We start from the raw sequence: 23,054 nt of genomic DNA, 5'->3' as shown, positions 1-23,054 counted from the left end.
TACCAAATTTTAAATTTATTAGCACAAAACTTTGAACAAACAAGTAAGCCTGGAACAAGGAGTTTTGCCCGGTGGGTAACGTAGCCTTGATTCAAATAACTAAGTACAGTTAAGTTCAGGCAAAAAAAAACACTTAGTTAGGTTAAGGAAAACCGTCACGAATATTAGGTTTAAGCTACAAAATCACAACAACACTTTGGGACAAGAACTGTCTCGTGGTTGCAAGTCAAATAGCCAAATAGATAAGCCACATGGCAAACCCAAATATGACTCAGAGGTTGAATGTTGCTGAATCCATATTTCTCTTTACAAAAACTGTTAAATAACTTTTGATGGCAATGTTTCAGCAGCCAAATAGTCCTTATCTGTGTATTTATTACCAAAGTTCCTAGAGATGAATGTGGACTCACTCATGTGTGGCTGCTGAAGGGCACAGCATCCCTACCGGCGGTCTGGAGCTGCAGCAGACTGGGCAGGAGCAGGATTCCTAGCCAGGACAGCCGTGCATGTGGTGGGAGGGGCGGACAGAGCAGCAGTCTGGGGTCCAACATCCTCTCTGCCCCCCCCCCCCCCCCACTCACACACACACACACACACACACTCCAAACAACCTCCAGACCCCAAATCTCCTCCATGTGCTTTTTAACGCCCTGGCCATAGAACAGGAAGCGGCAAGGCGAAGTGAAATCAAAGTAGACGTTGGATTAGCAGCACGGAGGCTGTTTTAGAGAACTTGTTTCTCATTTGGCCCGGTATCCCCAGTAAAGCAGGAAGATTGCCTGGTGCAGCTGTATCGGCGAGAAGGCTCGGGAGGAGGTGAAACTGCGGGATATGATGACTGAGAAGGAAACTGCGGCAGAGAAGATACTAACAGGTAAATAAGCTCGTGTTAACTGGGTTTGTTTGTACTTTTTTTTAGCGGTGGTCATCTCCGATATCAATCATTGCGCGTGCACGTATGCAGTTTGCGATTCGGTGTGGTAGTCTGAGGGACGCGTTCTCGTGCACTTTGGTGATATGTCTGAGGATAGTGAAGGCTGTTGAGTCTGAACGTTGTAGAATGACGGTGTTTATAAAACCGTCTTCCTGACGCCTCCGCCGCTGAGCGGAGGCTGGAGGAGCGCTGGCTCGGCGCTCCAAGGGCAGCCGCAGTGTGCTGGGCCTCGCCTACTGGCGTAGCGCTCCAGGGAAAAAACACAATAAACATGGCGATATTACAAGTTCTTAGCTCTGGCGTGTGTTTCCCGACTGTGAGGCTGAGCTCCGTGTTTTCAGATTATTCTGGAGAACAGATTCGGTTCTTCATAACGGCGCAGAGTTTGGTCACGTGACCCGTCCCACCGGAGTTGTGTGATTCAATGCAGCAAAAGAAAGTCTGCACCATGTCCTCAGGTAGCGCAGCGTTCAGCACCCGCCCAGACTTGTGCGCGGTGCGGCTGGTTGACCGGGGGTAGCGCTATATGAACGGGTTTGTGAGTCCAACATGTTTGTGTCTGCTCGATGGATGGATGGAAGATAGGTTTGCCCCGATAGCACTTGCTCCTGCTATATGTACACACCGTACTGTAATGACAGTCAGACGAACTGCATTGGGATATCTACCATGTTTTGCTGCTTGCTTGTCTGAAAGCATTCACGTATAGTAATTCCTAGTCATTATGCAAGATATTTTGCAAGTCATTCGACACACCAAGCAACGTTTATCTTAATAATGTTTCAAATAGGAGGTTTCACTATGATGTCACATCATAATCCGCTGTGGATGGCGATGGTGAGCAGTGTGCGCCATTCCAACAAAGTCTGAATTTTAAATTTGCTCTTTTCAGTAGTTTTGTCATGTATGGCATCATACGAATTCGTATTTTAGAGAACAAGCTTTAAATTAGGCAAAACATAAATGGAGTTTGGTTTGAAGTTCTATCCTCTCAGGAGATATTCAGACTCACTTTTGGCCACGCTCCAGCATCATGTAATGTGATGGAGGGCCACAGAGACTGCACCTTGATGTCCTGCTGGGATGAGAGCTGAATACCAGACTTTGTGCATTTCTAACTTGTGGGTTGATGACGTGAATACTGTAAAGATTGCAGATACCTGCCATATATTCTGTTGTCATCTTCAGGGACGCTTTGTTACCTTGATGTTATTATCATGTTGTGAAGGCAGCGCTTCATACATAGTCATGATCTTACTTAATCTTACTGCACAGGTGCCGCGTGTGTGTGTGTGTGTGTAAAAATAAGTTGCTTGTGTCACCCCACAGCATATAGTCTGAAGACGTTTGTATGTGACTCAGTGACTTTACACCTTAAGAGTTCAAACTCTGGATGCAATGCCTTTGAGCGAGTGGGATTGAGGCACGAATGCAGCATCACTCTGCTGACCTCTGACTGTAGCCCGTCTCCCCTGCAGTGACACCAAACGGCCTTAACTTGCAGCAGGATGTTGCAGAATCATGATAAAGGACAACACCCGTGTGTCATATGCTATGGGGTGTTACACTGAGCTTGACTGATCACATTAGGTTCAGCACCTCTAAAGCCAATATGGCAGAGTTTCCGTGTCTAATTTTATTTCCTGGGGAGGTCAGCAACTGAATATGTGTTTGTCTTGTATTTTCACAGCACTGTGTTCATGATTTGCTCACATTGATATGCAGAACGAACCCTCTGTGGGCCATGTCAGATTTCAGATAAAGCATGTATGATTTTAGATGCCAAACATGCAAAGGGTCAAATAAAAATAAGTGTTTTTCACGAAGCAAGATGTAGTCTGAAAGTGATCGTAGCTCAAAGTTCAGGAGATGTGTACTTTCAGGGGTTGCTGGCAGTGCTGTCGATAGTCATTGTTGGTCCAGCAGATGTGTCACCACGGAAGACACAAGGCACGACATCAGCAAACACACGCACAGTAACCACCATTTCACTCCTACATCAGCGCAGATCAGGGCAATCAATACTTTAAAGACTACTAAACATGGAGAAGCAGCGTTCAGGTGTTCTGCTCCACATATCTGAAACAAAGTCCCAGAAAGCTGCAGGTCTGCTGAGACCTTCAGCTCCTTTAAATCAAGATTCAAGACTTTTCTGTTTGCCTTTAATTAAACCAGATTCAAGGATATTAATCAATTTTTCTGCATTTTACGACTGTATTTTATTTCTTACACTGCTTTTTAGTGTTTTAATCAATGTTCTTTATTGTTTTTAAATCTCATTTTCTTGATGCCTTTAATGGTTCTATGTGACTTTGTGAGCACTTTGAATTACCTTGTTGTTGAAATGTGCTCTACAAATAAACCTGCCTTGCCTTGCCTAAAGGTCTTGTTTGACATTTTGTGACATATCTTAATGGATGAGGTTCAAGGGTTGATTCAAAGCTCTGCACATAGTTTTGGGCCACTGACCAGCCCCACCAGTGCCCTTGATTCAGAGCCTGTTGTCTGTCCCACAATCCCTTATGTCACATGCCCACCAAACAGCAAATGAATCGAGTGCTGCAGGAATGAGTCCTAAAACCAGGAAATGAGTCAGCATTTTTGCCCCTCCGGTTCTCTGGTCTCAAAGTCAATGTGTTTTCTGAATGTGTTTTTGGTTAGATGTCTGAAATAAGGTCTGTTGTTAACATAAGCTGAAGAGATGTTAACGTTTTGTTCTACAATATTAAATATGTCAGTAAATACTCTGGTCAATTTAGAAGCTTTTAAGTGTCTTAAAAAAGCTAACAAGTGTCTTAATGAGAAGAGTAAACGTCATCACGCTGACTAGTCCGTCTTTACAACCTGGTTGTGTATACTCATGTTTGCTCATGTGACCATTGTGTAGTTCCTTTATAGCCTGACGTTAGCTTTTTACGTCTGGCGATTGTATTCACGCTTCAAAAATCATAAACGTGGTGTTCATTTGTGAAGAGTATCTTGATGAACAAAACCTGTAAATATCATAAATGTTTGTTTGCCAACAAGCTTATTTTCTGCAATAATACAAAATCACATGGAAGAATGGTTTGCTTTCTGTTGGAATACAAAAATACATCACTCCTGTACCACTCTACACATAGTAGGACACAAACTGAGTGGGCCTTGAGTTTAGTTTTTTTGTTATCAATTGCTAAAGTGATATTTGATATATTTGAACAGACGGAGTGATGGAGATGAAGATCAAGCCATTTTGAATAGCTGCCCACACAGTGCTGAGTCAGGTCACCTGCTGGTGTGGAAGAGAAAAGGGCGGGTCTCAACACGTTCTGCTGTGGTCTCTTGGTAGAAATAATGCTCATGAATTCAGCTGAATAAAATATTGCGGGTCATGTAGAATTCAAAATGTTTTATTTGTAATGCCAAGGACAGTTGCTCAGTGCTTGTTGCCATGGTAATATAACTTCCACACCTTCCTCATAAATTCATTCATGCTCATAAATGGAGCTGAGAAAATATTAACACTCATATGACTCATGCCAAAAGACAAACATTGTAGATGATCATTTTATGATCATCTATGAGTGGGAGGCCAGAGTTCGATGTGACTTTGCTGAATCATGTCTTGGTCTTTTGCTAACTGCAGTACTACTATCTGCTTTTTAAACAACTGTCCAGAATGTCCTAACATTGTGCTTGAGATAATAGCATCCAAGACGGGGATAGCTTCCAAAGCTTGTCTCATTTCATCTCTGCTCTCAGTCCAGTGTGAGGTGTGGCTCTTAGCTGACAAAGCATTTTCCCTTTATTCACTAGTCCTTCCCACATTATTGATAGGTTCCTGATCCCTCTGGGACTGCAGTTCAGCAGGGAGTTAACACGGCAAAATGACATCAGTTGGAACACCACTCAGCTGATGAGCTAGACCATAAAGAACATTTTCAACATGAGGTATTTACTGGCTAATCAAGTGTTTCATTGCTTGTGCTGGTTTTAGCGCTGGGTGACATGACCATCTTCTATCCAGACATAGGACATTTCATATCTTGATAACATTATATATAACGCTATTTAGCATGTTTTCCTGTACAGCAATAAATAAATAGACTTTATGTAATATCCACATGGTTTGCATACTCTGGTGTGAATGAAATACCTGTCAAATGAGAGCATTTTCTTATTAAATTCAAATTTTAAGTGCAAAATGATCAACTTTCCTGAAAAAAATTAATTAGTATGTGCTAGTCTTGATTAATTTAGACGACGTAAGTGTGTATCATGACATCTCAATATAGGATTTCATCACGATGCAATTCTATTGAAACACAATAAATCATCAGATTGAATTATCTCCCTGCCAGTCAGATAGGAAATACAGCAGGAAGTGAAGGAGGTCATAGGAGAAGTCAAGGTGGACAGATCTGGGGATCCTCTCTGAGCAGTGAGGGCTGGGCAATATGGTATGATATTTATATTATATAATAATATATCTATATCTCAATATTTTCAAATGTCTCTCTAAAATATAACTTTTTGATTCATAGCGTTTGTTGTTTATGATCATCCCAGCTGGATCATTCTTGTAAAGTCATCTGAATTCAGAATTTGTTTAAAACTGGGGTTTTAAAACAAAATCGATCTCCGTCCACACCGGAGTTTCAGCATCGTCATACTACATGTCGGCAGTCGTAGCATTATAAAATGCAGAATTTAACTGAAGAAGTAAAGACAGCAAGATCAGCAATGCCTGTAGTCAGTTATCCATGTTGAATTAACCGCTGGTAGTCGATCGATAATCAATGCTGTTGTTTGTTCACTTCCGGAAAAGGATCACGTGATAGGGGGTGTGACGAATCAGGGAAGGACACGTCATGACTGCTAAGACCCAATCAAGTAGCCAATGCGGGTGACGTTTCTAAACTCCTCCGTTTTCGGTGCTCTAAAACACCGGGGTAGTGTGGACGCTCGGTGTAAACGTAGCAAAAGATATGCGCTTTAAAGTGGAAACGTAGTAGTGTGGATGTAGCCTCAGTTGTAAATATCTAGATTACTCTGCTGCAAATCAAGTTCAGCTGCAACTGAAATAGTTGAAGCTCTCAGTCTGAATGAGTTGAATAGAAAACCAAAAGGTACTTCATTTACATAACTGTTCAGTAAATGAAGTGGCTTCTGCATGTTGTTGACATCTGTCTGTGAATTGTGTGGGGGCAGGGAGGGTGTGAGACGGTTTGGTTGGTGGTGGGTGTTGAGGCGGTTGGGTGATTTAACTTCTCCAAGATAAGTTAAGTGAAGACAAGATCACCCTTTATTAGTCCCACAGCGGGCAAATATAAGAAAAATCTGAATCGGATCAGCACCAAAGAAAAATGGGAGAAAATATAGCTTTTGAGATCCCTGATCATATTTATTTGCCACCAATACTAATTATTGATCATAGATAATACATATTGGCAGATATAGATCTTTTTGTTGTTTGATTCTAGCAGCTGGTCTACAAGACTTTTTTGCTACGATTCTGAAGTCATCCATCCATCCATTTTCCTCCGCTTATCCGGGGTCGGGTCGCGGTGGCAGCAGGCCAAGCAGGCTGACCCAGACTTCCCTCTCGCCCGCAACATTTTCCAGCTCATACTGGGGGATCCCGAGGCGTTCCCAGGCCAGCTGGGAGTTATAATCCCTCCAGCGTGTTCTGGGTCTTCCCCGGGGTCTCCTCCCAGTTGGGCGTGCCCGGAAAACCTCCAATGGGAGGCGTCCAGGAGGCATCCTAATTAGATGCCCGAACCACCTCAGCTGACTCCTTTCGATGCGAAGGAGTAGCGGCTCGACTCCAAGTTCCCTCCTGATGTCCGAGCTCCTTACCCTATCTCTAAGGCTGAGCCCGGCCACCCTACGGAGGAAACTCATTTCGGCCGCTTGTACCCGCGACCTTGTCCTTTCGGTCACGACCCAGAGTTCGTGACCATAGGTGAGGGTAGGAACGTAGACCGACCAGTAAATTGAGAGCTTTGCCTTCCGGCTCAGCTCTCTCTTCACCAAGACGGTCCGGTGCAGCGCCTGCTTTACTGCTGCAGCCGCACCGATCCGCCTGTCGATCTCCCGCTCCATCTTACCCTCACTCGTGAACAAGACCCCGAGATACTTAAACTCCTTCACTTGAGGTAGGCACTCCGTCCCCACCTGGAGGGAGCAATCCACCGGTTTCCGGCAGAGCACCATGGCCTCGGATTTGGAGGTGCTAACTCTCATCCCCGCCGCTTCACACTCGGCTGCAAACCGCCCCAATGAATGCTGGAGGTCAAGATCCGAGGAGGCCAACAGGACCACATCGTCTGCAAATAGCAGAGAGGTGATCCCGAGACCCCCGAACCTGACGTTCTCCACCGCCCGGCTGCGCCTAGAAATCCTGTCCATGAAAGTCACGAACAGGACCGGTGACAAAGGGCAGCCCTGGCGGAGGCCAACACCCACCGGGAACGTGTCTGACTTATTGCCGAGAATGCGGACACAGCTCCTACTGCAGTCGTACAGAGACCGGATAGCCCGTTGTATCGGGTCCGGCACCCCATACTCCCACAGCACCCCCCACAAGAACCCCCGAGGGACCCGGTCGAAAGCCTTTTCCAAGTCCACAAAGCACATGTAGACTGGTTGGGCAAACTCCCAGAACCCCTCCAGTAGTCTTGCGAGGGTGAAGAGCTGGTCCACTGTTCCACGGCCGGGACGGAATCCGCACTGCTCCTCTTGAATCCGAGGTTCGACAAACGGTCGGAGCCTCCTTTCCAGCACCCTGGCATAAGCTTTCCCCGGGAGGCTGAGTAGTGTGATACCCCGATAATTCGAGCACACTCTCCGGTCCCCCTTTTTGAAAATGGGAACCACCACCCCGGTCTGCCAGTCCATGGGCACTGATCCCGACCCCCATGCGACACTGAAGAGGCGTGTCAGCCAAGACAGCCCAACAGTGTCCAGCGCCTTCAGCATCTCAGGGCGGATCTCATCCACCCCCGGCGCCTTGCCACCAAGGAGCTTTTTGACTACCTTAGCGACCTCTGCCAGGGATATGGGTGAGCCCCCCAGGTCTTCAGGCGCTGCCTCCTCTGCAGAGGACATGTTGGTCGGGTTTAGGAGTTCCTCAAAGTGTTCTTTCCACCGCCCGACGATGTCCCCCGTCCGGGTCAACAGTTCCCCCCCCCCTGCTGAGAACAGCCTGGGGTAGGCCCTGCTTTCCCTTCCTGAGCAGTCGGATGGTTTGCCAGAACCTCCTTGAGGCCAACCGAAAGTCCTTCTCCATGGCCTCCCCGAACTCCTCCCATGCCCGAGTTTTAGCACCCGCGACCACCGCAGCTGCAGTCCTTCTGGCCTCCCGGTACCTCTCAGCTGCTTCAGGAGACCCCTGGGCCAGACAGGCCCTGAAGGTCTCCTTCTTCAGCTTGACGGCTTCCCTCACCTCCGGTGTCCACCACCGGGTTCTCGTGTTGCCGCCACGACAGGCACCGATGACCTTCCGGCCACAGCTCCTAGCGGCCGCGTCCACAATAGAGGCTTTGAACATGGTCCATTCGGATTCCATGTTCCCAACCTCCCTCGGGATGTGTGAGAAGTTCTTCCGGAGGTGGGAGTTAAAAACCTCCCGGACAGGGTCCTCCGCCAGACGTTCCCAGTAGTGCTGGGCGGTATACCGGTTCAACCGGTATACCGGTATTAATTTCCCGTACGATATGAATTTTTCATATACCGTCATACCGGAGCACAGCTTATCAACAACTGTCAATCTTCAGCAGTTGGCAAAATACATTGTTCGCCGCGGCTTGCGTCACAGTCGGAGCTAGTTCTATTAACTGTATTGAGAGGGACCCTTGATCATGGTTCTAACTTTATAACACAACAATGAATAACCCACAACTAACGCTATTTAACAGGGCAAAACACCACGACACAACAGTTTGTGACACAGAAACAATTTGTTACACTAATAATTGTACATTTATAAAATTTCACCGCCGAACTGCATGCTGGGTACAGCTCACTCGCCTGCTAGCACAACAGTCTGCTAACAGCTGGGAGAGGCTCATCACGTGAACAACGTTACATTAAAGAACAGAACAGATTGATGCAGGATGAACATAGACAGACCGGAGATGCACCGACAGAGTTTGACACATATGCAACGCTGATTACGTTTAATATGTGTGGCATTTGTAATAGATGTACGTTGGTATATAGAGGGTGATTAGACGCTGTAAAGGGAGGGACTTAGGACCCAGGGGAATGTAGGTGAAGGAAAGCGGAAGAGACGGAAGACACGCCACACGAACAGCTGTTCACCGCTCGTCACGATCCTGCAGACCAGAGATTCTCAACTGGTGGGTCGCCGCGGACCCGTTTTCAGTGGGTTGCGGGCCTTTGCCTTATGCAGCGCACTCATTCACGCTCCTTTCCAGCATTTACGGCACTTGTTAAGGCGCTTGTTAAGCGGTGCAGGAAAAACGCCGACCAATGCGTTGTAAATCACGTCACGTGATGCAGTTTAGCCAATCAAATAAGGGTATTCTGAAACGTTTCCTTACTCCAGTGAGATGTACCCACACCGTGACACAGGGAGGAGAGATGAGGAAAGACATCATAGAGCAGATCTCATGAAAATCTATGTGTGAAAGTCAAATATCTCTGGTCGATTTTAACAATTGAAATTGCTGAAAAGACCGCATTCATAAACCAGTGCTGCGAAAACATTGAAATAAAAGTGTTTCTCTCCCGCACACTTGGCCTTATGGTAAGATATATGAGATTGAAAAGAATACCATGATATACCGTGGTACCGTCGAGGTTATGCAAAATACCGTGATATACATTTTTGGTCATATCGCACAGCACTAGTTCCCAGTTCACCCTCACTATATGTTTGGGCTTGCCGGGTCTTTCCAACCGGTTCCCCTGCCATCTGATCCAACTCACCACCAGATGGTGATCAGTTGACAGCTCTGCTCCTCTCTTCACCCGAGTGTCCAAGACATACGGCCGCAGATCAGATGATACGATTACAAAGTCGATCATTGATCTCCGGCCTAAGGTGTTCTGGTACCAGGTACACTTATGAACCACCTTATGTTCGAACATGGTGTTCGTTATGGCCAGACCGTGGCTAGCACAGAAGTCCAATAACGAGACACCACTCGGGTTCAGATCGGGCAAGCCGTTCCTCTCAATCACCCCCCGCCAGGTTTCTCCGTCATTGCCCACGTGAGCGTTGAAGTCCCCCAGGAGAACTATGGAGTCGGCAGGCGGCGCCCTTTCCAGGACCCCTCCCACCGACTCCAAGAAGGCCGGATACTCTGAACTGCTGTTTGGTGCATAAGCGCAAACCACAGTCAGAGCCTTGCTCCCCGCAACCCGTAGGCGCATGGAGGCGACCCTCTCGTTCTCTGGGGAGAACTCCAACACAGCGGCGCTCAGCCGGGGGCTCGTGAGTATCCCCACTCCCGCCCGGCGCCTCTCACCTTGGGCAACTCCGGAAAAGGACAAAGTCCAACCCTTCTCCAGGAGCTTGGTTCCAGAGCCAGTACTGTGTGTGGAGGTGAGTCCAACTATATCTAGCTGGTATCGCTCCACCTCCTGCACCAGCTCCGGCTCTTTCCCCGCTAGTGAGGTGACGTTCCACGTCCCTAGAGCTAGTCTATGCTGCCGGCAATCGGCTCGCCCACGCCACCGGCCTGACCTGCCGCCTGGTCTGCATTGCACCCGACCCCGATGCTTGTCCCTGCGGGTGGTGGGTCCACAGGGTGGCTGCTCCATGTTGTTTCTTCGGGCTGAGCCCGACCGGGCCCCATGGGCGAAGGCCCGGCCACCAGACGCTCGCCGACGAGCTCCCCTCCTGGGTCTGGCTCCGGGAGGGTGCCCCGGTTTCCCTGGTCCGGGCGAGGTGGCTGAAGTCCGTGGGCTGCTTATCATTGGGGTTCTTCTTTTTTGATTCTGAAGTCAGTAAACCATAAAAACTTCAAAATGTTCTCCTTTTACTTTGTTATAGTCATCTCTAGTGTTTCTCTATAAAAACACATATTCAAATGATAAGGAAATATAAGATTGTATTTTTATCATAATGTAACCCAACGGAACCTCCGTTCGTTGGCTGTTAGCGGTGCTGCTAACGTTACTAGCTCTCCTGTCGATTTAAACACTGATTGGTTGTTTACATTGTAACATTATCAGAGATGGGACTAGAACAGCATAGATACATAAATTACTTAATATTTGCGGATAATGGTCGGCTGAACCATGAGGGGGGATCCGTACGGATCACAGACCCATTACACCACTAGATTGAATGGTTGAGTTCACATTATTGAACGTATTGAATTGTTGATATTGCACGCTGGTATACTAGCTCATTCCTCTTCACTCACAAATCCTGTGTGATGCACAGGATGCTGAACAGTGCAGCCTGTACATATTGTAATGTCATGAGAGGTCAATATGGCAGGCTAGGGTGGGGTGGTGCAAGGTAATTCATAGAAACAGGCAAAAATCAAAGGTTGCCAGAAAAGGGTCAAGTTGTATTCTTATTGTACGGGGCAACTCAGGTAATTCTCGTTATCAAACTCAAAAAGTCCAAAACAAACAAAAAGCATCCAAGAGGAGATAAAGCTTTGTTCAACTGAACAGTATTAAAAAAACTCAACTTCGTGTGTCCTCGGTTTCACCGGCTACCGGGTCTTCTTCCTTTCAACCCTCAGTCTGGCTTTGTACTTTTCTTTACGCCGTTCTCCAGTCCAGGTTAGTTCTCGGAGCTCCTTCCAGCCGTGTGCTCTTTCTCCTCCTCTCCTCCTGCAGCTCTTAAGTCCTGCCTCAATCAGGTGGCTTAGGCCATGTCCACACTACTCCGTTTTCTGAAAACGATCTCCGTCCACACAGCATTTCAGCATTGTTTTCGAGATGATTTCCGTCCACACTAAAACGCCTGAAAGCGAATATCACGTGACTATCCACGTACACTGGGCATGCGTGTGGGTGTCGATGTAAACAGGAAGTAGATTGGTTGCTTAGTTAAAAACAATACGACAGAGTAATAAAGTAGTCTTTAACAATGAAAGGTCATGTTTGATACTTAAGTTATCTTCTCTAAAATCTTCCTCTATGAACTCAAACAGACACATTTAGTGGAAAGTTTTAGAAGTTTTATTTTTCAGACTTAGTTACAGCGCTGTGGGTCTTGCTCTCTCTCTCTGACACACATCAAACTTACTTTAAAATCAACACTTACACATAAAGGTTTAATAGATTATAAAACTTGTTCCCTCTCGGTGTCGTTGTTGTCTGTTCTCACTCGTAGCTCTGCTGGAGGCTGAAGTCTCTGTCCTACTGGAGAGCATTTACTGCTTTTGTTCCTTTACATTTTATCTGCGGACTTCACAATAGTTGTGCAGAACAAAATAAGCATTATTAAGAAAAGGAAAGTCCTTCGTTTTGTGTCCATCGCCCTCCTCAAAGCCGCTAATGTGACTTCAGACGGCCGCTCCGCTGGACACGCCGCTCACTAATCGCTCCATTAACAGCTGCTTCCTCCTCAGAAATGCAGACTTTAAGTGGACAACAGCTGCTAGTAAAGACAACAAGGTCAGCAAAGCCTGTAATCAGTTGTCCATGTTGAATTAACCTGGGCCCTATTCCTCGTACGTGGTTCAACTAAGTCGATCAAATGTCCTATTATCCAGCTTAAATTAACTCGATGATTGACGTCAGGCTATCTCGGTTCCTCAAAGGCTGATCCGCTCAAACAGTCTCGTTAATTCGAACCAGACGTCAGTCAACAGGATCGTTGCGCGTGCCCGTCCTACTTCAAAAGGGGGAAGCGTCGATCACCGAACCCATGATTTTCTAACAGTACAACGGCAAATAAACGCAAAGAAAGAGCCTCTTTTTTCTCGGCTGACGAGCAGGAGATGATCGTGAACGCATATGAGGAATTCAAGACCATAATCATGACGAAATCTAACGCTGCGAGGGCTAGACGAGAAGCATGGCAACATATCGCAGACGTCGTTAAATGCGCAAGTGTTGGGAAAATGTATAGGTTAATTTTAAGAGCCTCATCACCTCAATCAATCAGATGATATTTCTTTAAATGTGCTGCTGGTAGTAGGCTTCATGGAACGCATCATCAAATGAGATCTATAGCGAAAATAATTATCTCAACTCTTTCAGAATAAGTAGATAAAAACAAGCCCAAAGAGAATCTAACTGATACCAATTAATAGATACTTATGAGGATATATGTAGGTGTATGCACTTATGTATCATGTACTATATATATATATATATGTGTATATACATGTATGTGTAGATTATCATATAGAATAGGAGTTTGAATATGTGTGTGAATCTGTGTATGGGCGGATCAGTGTGTGTGTATTATTCATAATAAGCAGTGAAAATAAATTGTGTGTAATTCTCTCTCTTCTTATCATGAGTCCACCTTCATCATGTGCTACAATAATGATATCTATGGTGTACTAATAATACTGTCACATCATTATGAGTGCTTTCAACCATCATGTAGTTCAACCAGCCATCAAGAGGACACGGGAGCAAGTAAACACTAAGCACACACACATTATTCAGAATGGTGAGTCAATACAACATGTGCCATGGTGATGTAATGAACACATCCAGAAGTTTATTAAGCGCCAAATAAACTTTATGAACAACACGGCATGTAGCGGCTTTCCCGATGTTCTCCACATCACCGACATTGTACAAACATGAACCATCGCTACACAGCGCGAGGCTGCATCAGTCTGTGAGACAGTAGATGGCGTGTGGTGTTCAATGTACGGCTCCAGAAGGTCTTTAAATAAATGATTCCTTGTCGGCAGAATCGATAGCGCTCGTACAGGAAGTCGTCATGATGTGATAACGGATCTTGGCGATCTCGAAGAACTCTCTCCCTATAAAACGCTGATCTAACTAATATCGCTTCCTCATCGATGGATCTCTGAGGAAGGGAGCTGACATGTTTTTCCGGGGGAGTGGCAGCTGATCCAGCTGATCTAGCTCAAGCCTGCTCTGGAGCAGGTTCAGGCTTATGGATGTGTTGCTATGGTGATTTTTCCAAACTTGCTTCGAGGAACCGAAAAGCCTCACTTATATAATCTCATCCTGAACATTATCCGGCTAACTCAGTTAGCCACGTACGAGGAATAGGGCCCAGGTAGTCAATCGGTAATCAATGTTGTTGTTTATGATTTCCAGGAAAGGGTCACGTGATAGACATGTGACGAATCAGGGAAGGACACGTCATGACTGCTAAGAACCAATCAAGTAGCGAACGTGGGTGTGGGCGTCATGGTTTCCAAACATATCCGTTTTCGACCGTCCACACGAATACGCAACCCCGGAGTTTTCGAACTTATCTGTCTTCGGTGCTCGAAAACACCGGCGTAGTGTGGACACTCAGTGTAAACATAGCAAAACATATGGTAAGGCCACATCCATAGTGTGGATGTGGCCTTAAACACCCACACCTGGGTGAGTGGTGAGGCCTTCTGGGAGCTGTAGTTGGTGCATTGGCGGCCATCTTGTGGTTTGGCTGCTGATCATTAAAAGGGAGGTAGCACCCATCTACCACCTGGTGTAACAGTGTGCACAGTTATGTTTTGGCTCTGTGTTTATTAGATTTGAAATGAAACAATGTCTATCTTTGACTTTAAGACTGAAATAAAGGGGGCTTACATCCACGTCTGATGTACAGGTCATCACATTGCACATGGCACTGTAGGAGTTAATGCAACTATTGGTATCAAGTTCAGGCAGCATTGGTCATTCTTTGTGAGGCGTGGAAACATTTATACTCATAACATTTTTGTTTCTGTCCAGTTTGAATGAAGTGGTTTTTACATCACCATAAAATTCATTTGTGGACAGTGGAGTCTGGTATATTTGCAAAAGACATATAGCTGTTTATAATAACAATCTGAGCCTCTCAGTGGCCAGAACAAGCACTTGTGATGTGGTTCACTGTTACACTGTGATCTGTAACATCAAGTGTTCACTGCTGAATCAGCTTGACATCCTGATATGTATAACTCATATTGTAGACCCTTCTGTCTGCTTCTCTATGAAATCTCTTTATTGTTTTTCCCAAAACTAGTTCATATTTCTACAGGGAGTGCAGAAGTGACAGTGTGGGCTCCATGGTAACATAGCTCTGACAGCGTGACGGAGTAGCGGTGTGTGTGTTTGTGTGTGTGTGTGTAGGGGGGGGGGGCTTAGCCAAGGGTCTGTGATAACCCACCTTAGTATAAATATATATATCTATTTATTCTATATCTATATATTATAGATCTCTTCACTGCCAATCCACAGTGTGCTCACCCACAATGCAGTATGTCAGGAAGAGGTGTAATGAGCTAGGCTTTTGGGAACTTTCAGCTGAACCTTACAAATACACATTTACATAAGACAGAAACATGTCACCACCATAACACCACCTATGCTGTCATATAAAACACAATATGGCATGGTGATCTAATCAGTGACCTCAGCTGACAGAACAAGGATACGGTGCAGAATGTTGAGGGAAAACTGGAACAGGAAGCCTTTAAGCATTGTGTCATGTCTCAGACATGAGCCATGTGGAGGAGGAGGTGGTGATCTGAGGAGGGGTGGGAGGGACAGGATGGGGGAGGGGCTACTCACAGGCCATCAGATGTAGGAGCTGGTAAAGAGGGAGGGAGGAAACAGCACTCATTTAGAAAACCAAAACAATGTTCAGTAGTCTACACTGTGACACATGTCTAAATATTCTCTCTGCAGATATTGTAGACACATCTTTCCTTCTGTGGACACGTTGAAACACTTTCTCTACCACAAACTACACGTTTTGATCTTAAATACAAACCAAAGGCAACAAGAGTTCAAAAGCACCATGCTGCGTCTTCAGTGAGATGGTACATGGTTTCATATGTTGCTGCGGCATGTCAAGTATGGAAATGTGGTGCATTTGTGGTGCATTGCTGTTGCTGCTGCTGTGAAGCTTGTCCACACACCTTTGATACTGTATACTGTATGTTTCTACTTTCTGAACATTGCTGTGTTGAATGTGGACAGTCTTTTGTTCTGAAAGCCCCAATGTATATGTCCACACACAGGATTAATGCTCCCAAAAGGTCTTCTTACACTGACTTTATACATCTGTGTGAAGCAGACACATGAGAAATGTTCCGCCCTGTCAGTACACTCCCTCTGGAGAACCTGTGGGTGCTGTCTGTGGATATATTGTCCACAACACAGAAAGGGGAACAGCAGCCTCCTGATGAGTTTATGAGTCAATATGAAGCAGAATGAAATGCTTTTTAGTTAACTGCAAGCCAGCTTGGACAGATATGTATTCTTAAAATGTGAAGCTGCACTGCTGAGCTGAGAATACTTCCTCACTGTTGAATAATTCACAAGCTCTCAAAATATGCACACACCCCAAGAAAAGCATGGCTGCAGATTCAGATCTGAAACATGACAGTATGTGATACAATGTGAGAACACCGGACACATCAAATACCAGTAATCAGTCCATTCATGTGTGTTGGATGCCAGCACGCTGGTCTTCTATTTGTGTTGTCTGGGTGAAGAGGATTGTCTTCAGTAATCAGGGGCTGTTTGCTATTATCACTTGTTTCCAGGCAGGCAGGAAGGAAAGCCATTGTTCAGCAGAGAGTTTGGAAGCATTTCCTTAGAGAGTGACCGAAACACTCTGCCCTCTCCAGGAACTCGCTCTGTCTATCTGTCAGACGTCTCTGTTCATTCTTGTATATGAAGGTCTTTGTTGTAATGAACAAAGCACCACACCGTCTGTTTCTCACTCTGTCTGGCTACTTTGATGTGGAAACGTGGAGGTAGTTGGTACGAGGAAATGAATGGTTTAAAAGTCCAGTAGGCGGTCAGGAATCGAACTCTCGGTCTGCCTAAACAAGTGGCACTTTGGAGTCTAAGCTAAGTTGGCTGGCAAAGAAGTTCCGGACAAAAAAGATGAATATGAAGAAGAAATCCGATACAAGGGAATTACTTATCGTTTTATGGCATACGATTCATGATCTTGCCTAGCTTTAGGGTGTAGCTGTTTGCTGTGTATTGTCAAGAGAAGTATTTATTACGTTTGAACCTCGCGGCACGCTGGACGCATGCTACAAATGGAAAGCTGTCGTAAACATTGGTTTAAGCTGAATGGAATGGAGGAGAGATAGACAGAACACATGACTTCAGTTCGCTTTCCTTTGTAGCAATTGTGGCCTACTGCACAGGGTTTCTGCCAGTGTATTGCAAACCTGGCAGTGGGAGGTTTTTTTAAACTAAAATGTGTTATTCAAGAGAGAGAGAGAGAGAGAGAGAGAGAGAGAGAGAGAGAGAGAGAGAGAGAGAGAGAGAGAGAGAGAGAGAGAGAGAGAGAGAGAGAGAGAGAGAGAGAGAGAGAGAGAGAGACAGTCAGTATGAAGTTAGCAGTAACGGTATAGCTGTGAACATAGCAGCTCATTTAAAGTGGCCTTATTGAAGTTATTCTATTAACCTTGTGTTTTATTCTATATACATTCTATTCTATTAACTAAAGGACTGGTTAGAATGAATGTGGAATAGAAGTAATAGAATATGAAAAGAAAGTCTGAGTCCACTGTGGAAGTCAGAAAATCGTAATGTCAGAATATAGAACAAAAGTTTCAGAATAATGTTTGGAAGTCTGAGAATATGGAAGAAAAGTTTCAGAATGTGGAATGGAAGTCATAGAACATAGAAAGTAAGTCAGAGGAACTCCACAGACACACATGATAAAGGGACTGCATTCGTATCATGCTTTAGTCAGTCTTAGTGACACTCGGAGTGCTTTACAACACCAGCCATCATTCACTCATTCACACACTAGTGGTAGAGGCTGCCATACAAGGTGCCATGGTTCACCCGCACACTGATGGCACAGCCAAGGACACATGCAGACTGGAGGAGCCGGGGACCGCCAAGCTTCCAATTAGTGGACAACCCACTCTAACTCCTGAGCCACAGCCGCCCCAATAGATAGAATGTTTGCCATTGTCAGCCATTATGAGGATGTCATTTGTCACTCGTGGTAGTGTTTCTGTGAAAAGGAAAAGCTCGGCGTGTAATGTGTGCGCAGTGAGTGTGTGGTCGTGTGACAGTGGATGCGCTCAGAGCAGACTGGTGTTTGTGATCGGAGCAGAGGATACATTAGTAATGAAGGTGTCTAGTAGTAGTAAATGTTCAATGTAACCCTGAATGAGCCTTGGAGGTAAAACCAATTCATGTCATATAAAAGATATGATCAAATTCAATAACAATAGGTAAAAAGAGGGCGAGCCATCAGAGATTTGGAAATATTCATGATACAATACCACTATAGAAACTCACTCTGTGGTAACGGATGTCCTCCTCTTTCCTCAGTGACTCCATGACTTTAGCTGTGGTTTGCTTGTTGAGATGGATGTTGTATCTCAGTTCCAAAGTGTGCAACACAGGTTCTCAATGACTGAGGGCGCATCCTTGGCAAAAAAAGTTGCAATCTACTCTGTGATTACTTCACCCTTTCGGAGTTTGGCGGAAGAATAAGACGCGAAATGCTTCTGTGCGTTACTTAGAACGTAAACAAGACTGTTGAAAGCACGTGTGTTACGTCTGTTGCGTTCAGGGGCAGCGGTAAGGAACAAACTGCCCGGTGTCACAGAATTGTTTCAGGCGATCATAACGTTGAGAAATGAGTTTCAAATTTCTGATTATTACGTTTTCTGCATCGAGTCACAATTCCCCCCCCCCCCCCCCCAGTAGACAGTGTCTCATAACAGGTCAGGCCAGAGAAATCTGAATTATTCAACCTGCCTCTGCCAGCCCTAAGAGGCTGCTAACCTAATCTAAAACAAATTCATTCGTATGGCACAGTAGTATCAGTAGGAGTTTGAATATCTACGTGTATTTCAAAGGCTTTATCCACCATGACAACGATAAAGTTTAGGCTAAAAATGATTAGATAAGGTATTGAGAATCTAAAAGCTCTGAGCAGCTTCATTCTAACAATATGTTACGTGTGTGTGTGTGTGTGTGTGTGTGTGTGTGTAGTGGCTGCAGCTGTTGTCAGGCTGTTTCTCTGCACTGTGTGTCTGGGCTGATGGCCAAGTGGATGCAGTCAGCCGGGGAGAGAGGAGCATGGGGGTGTGGATGAATGGGACCTCACATGGGAAGAAGAAACAGCACATTCTCTCCACAAACTCATTTTGCAGTCGCCCCTCATGAATGTGGCTCTTTGATAGTAGTTTTGTTGTGTTCGTGCCTGTCAGTGTGCTGCAGTGAATTAATGAGGCTCCTGCTCTGTTAATGTCGGGAACAATAAACTGTGTTTCATCACAGCCTTAGACACCACTGTCCTCTGAAACAAGACTTCCAGAGATTCTCTGTAGCTTTATTAACAAGTTTATGAACAGGTTACATATGTAAACTAGATTCAGCTTGCTGATTGAATTGTTGCTCTTGTAAGCTGTCAGGCTTTGTACAGTACAACAACTCATCCACAAAAATCAGTTATACATTCAGGCAAAATAATAGTTAAAAAAACCCTAATGTACGCAGGATTTTTATAGTTAACGATTCAACTGTTAACTGATGATAAGATTTTTGACCAATAATGGTCTGAGTTTAAAAAAAAGACTTTTTTGAATGTTGAAATTGCAGTCCAGAGTACAAGGTGAATGTACTGTATATGACTCAATGCTCTAAATTCAGCTGAAGAAGAAGCTTATTTTAAGATCAGTTACTTAGCAGGGGTCTCATTTCTAAAACAGTGTAGGGGAGGATCCACAACAATATTCACATGTATAGAACCTTGCATACGCCTGCCAGTCAACCTGTAAATGTGCGCAGCTGGTTCAGCCTCACTTCCCGCCTAAAATTAGTGAATAATCATAAAAAATAATTATAATCTCAATATTGATCAGAATAATCATGAATATAATTTTGGTCATAATCGTTGACGTATTCTAACAATTCAACAGGTTGCATTATTTCAGGGATGGTCATGTGACACTTAAAATACTGTGGATTGACAGTAAAGTATATATAACTTATATAACTATGACCAGGACGCATATTTTGACTATTTTGACTTTGTGGAAACCCAATGTTTTCCCATCACCGATGATGAATAAAGGCATTGAAGCTCGAGTCTTCCAGCTAAAACTGACTCACAGTAGCTGTTGTACCACTTAATGGGCGGAAGAGGGAATCGTATAGTTCTCACAATCACAGGTAAGCTGTACTGAACATAAAACGGTTTCTAGAGTTAAGAAAAGTAGCAACCTCAACATGACAAAGTGAAATACTGAACCTTTCTACCGGCCACCTAGCGGGTGGCTTTTATTGTGAAACAGTTATAGGAAATTGAAAAGAATGTTCTGCCCAGATTTATTAGCAGTGCTAATTTCAAATATATATTGGTCTACACAACAAGATGTGGACATTTTGTAAATATATCTTAAAACGTACAGACGCTGTAGTCAGATTAGATGTTGAGAGGTGTAGAGTTGGCTTTCTATCATCAAGTGTAGAATGCTTTTTGCCAGACGGCGGTCGGGGGGGTCATGGTTACTGAAGAGCTGCTGCTGACATACCTTCTCCCTTGAGAGCAGGCTAAAAGCATGTATTGGATTAGCTGCTCTTTTCATCAGGCAGACCCTCGGTGACAGTGACCTTAGTCCACAACAACGTCATCAGAACATTGAAGACTGCCCTTCTTTGTTGATGTGAGCCTTTTAAACTCCAAGGAACCTGTTTTCAGTTCTACTTCGACTGATTGATTATTTTAGTCAAGTGCCTGATCATTTTACTGACACTCTCGCGGCTCGGGCCTCTGAGTACCAGTCGTTTGGGGAATAGATGGAATGGAAGGCCAACAGGAAGCCACCACTCCTACTGAGATGAGAGAAATACGAGTCTTCACATCCTTTATCAGCTGCACAGTCAGTGCTGCAATGACAACGTGAGTTCAGCAGGCATTCAAAGGAATACAACATGTCCTGTTTCATCTGAGCTCTTCAGCCCATCAGGACCCTGGATGCCTTCATTTATTATCTGTTTAGCATTAGCCCATTTCAAATACTGCTATTATATTTAAGACATATCTGGCTTCACTGAACAGGAGAGAGGTGGAGAAGAAGCACTGGGAGATAGAATATTGTTCAATAAAGATCACAGCCTGGAATTGAACCAGGGACCAGTTGTGGTTATTTGGCATCTTGGAACATTACATCTGTCTTGTAATACATGTTTAAGTTTTTGAGTGACACACACAAGCGGTGGTAGTGCTCTCGGTACTGTACTTGTGTTTGTTTGTGTTATTTGAATCGTTAATATACAGAACTAGCTTATAGGTTGTGTATTTATAAGGGAATGGAGAGAAAAGATGAACAGAGACACGCCCCACACTCACTTTTCATGTCAACACATAGGAGGCAGATTAATGATTTCTTCCGTGTTTGCCTCAGACAGACGATGTCATGGACGTTTTTTTTTGTTCTGAAGGCTGAACACTCTGCTGCGACACTGGAGACTGGACTCACCAGACTCTGTGAACGTGGGACTTCCTGATCCTCCAAGCACTCGCTTCAGCATGAGGAAATCCCACAGCATGAGCTCCTTCTGACCCGTAGCGCTCACAGAGGCTCCACCTCCTCCAGTCTGTCACAATGATGGACAGCTTTTAGATTCCGTTGTTGCTTAGTCAGCAAATCAATGGGTGACGTTACGATGACTAGGTGCACTTCTTACTTACAATTCTAATTTTCTTTGAACAAGTGTTCTACGCGCTATTGATTGGTATGTCTTCATCGCTAGTTTTCCACTTTTTTATTGGATTCAAAGTATAATTGAAAGAGCCAAGGTTGCAAATACAAAGCTGCCTGTTTAGAAACTCCTTATTGCATGGAGGGAAACAAACTGAGCTAGCACAATAAAAAGAAGGCCTCAGTCAAACCTTAGTGATGCAGCATTTGAGATATTAATGTCTACAAGAGCAATTGCTTTACTTTTCTAATCATGATTTGATTTTTATGGCAATTTTTGGGAATAAAACCTCAAGGTTGTAAAGGTGGCTTTGAGAGTGGGCTGCTGGGGGCGCAGAGAGACGGGCTGCATGGAGTCTAGCCACAGGTGGTCTGTAATTCTGCACCGTAATTGCCTGGCAAAGTGTATTATGGGTCTTCAGACCACTCATCCACTCCGTAGGGGTGGACTAGAAAAAAGGGTGAACGAGGCAGAAAAATAGGATGGATGACATGATGTCCCGTCGTGAGACAATTCTGCCAGACACTTACAATACATCGAGGGAGTATTATTATTGTGTGCCTTCAAAGAAGACTTTCTGCGAAGGCTATTTAGCCAGACTAATGAAAATGATGACAGCAAATGGGGAGACAATCTCCAATTCCATTGAAATGTCATTGTGTTTTAAAGACATTTTGTGCTGTTTGAATGGAGTTGATGTTGTCAGTCTGCAGCTCTGCACCAGAAAAGGAGCCATCTTTTCACTCGCTGGGCATTTACAGTCTCTGGGCAGAGTTCAAGCTCAGCAGCAGGGCAGAGCCTCCTCAGTTACCAGTAACTCAGTTACCATGACTATTTGATCGTGAAGTCACTCCTGCCAGCTGCAGGGATCCAAACAAGAACAAAGCCAACGTACCAATCAGCCGATAGCAACATTTGCATTTGCATCTAAGGGAGTTTTTAGTATTGTGCTCAAAGTCTTGAGCTGATTTCAATCACTGTTTAGGGAAAAATGTCACTGGTAGACAGTGCACACACACACACACACACACACACACACTCTTGTCCCTGATAACTGAGCAAACTCCATCCACTAATACGCTAATAAATGGACATTGAGCTAAGATTATTTTGTCCAAGGTCAAGACTGAACTTAAGCCCTCACATCCCACGAGCTGTTTTACACAGCGTACTTGAAATGAATAGAGTAAATTCTGTAACCATGGTTACAGATGTATGGTGTTCACATCTGCCAGCTGGCAGTTCCTCATGTCTTAAAGTTGTGTGATACACACAACACTGTAAAAGATGAGTTACAGTTTTGCATTCATATAAACCAGCT

At 44.7% G+C, this 23,054-nt stretch overlaps 1 protein-coding gene across 1 annotated transcript in view; it reads left to right on the top strand.

Annotated features, from left to right (window-relative positions):
- The first annotated feature begins 779 nt into the window (after positions 1-779).
- The window catches only part of hspa12a (heat shock protein 12A), a 53,473-nt gene continuing 31,198 nt past the window's right edge, over positions 780-23,054 (top strand). Inside the window, exon 1 of the mRNA XM_079169522.1 lies at positions 780-874. Coding sequence (XP_079025648.1) covers positions 832-874 — 43 coding nt within the window. The 5' untranslated portion in view covers positions 780-831. The remainder of the gene's footprint in view (positions 875-23,054) is intronic.

The sequence above is a fragment of the Pholis gunnellus genome, assembly GCF_910591455.1.
Source record: "Pholis gunnellus genome assembly, chromosome: 11".
NCBI lineage: Eukaryota > Metazoa > Chordata > Actinopteri > Perciformes > Pholidae > Pholis > Pholis gunnellus.
This window is presented reverse-complemented; position numbering and strand designations above follow the sequence as displayed.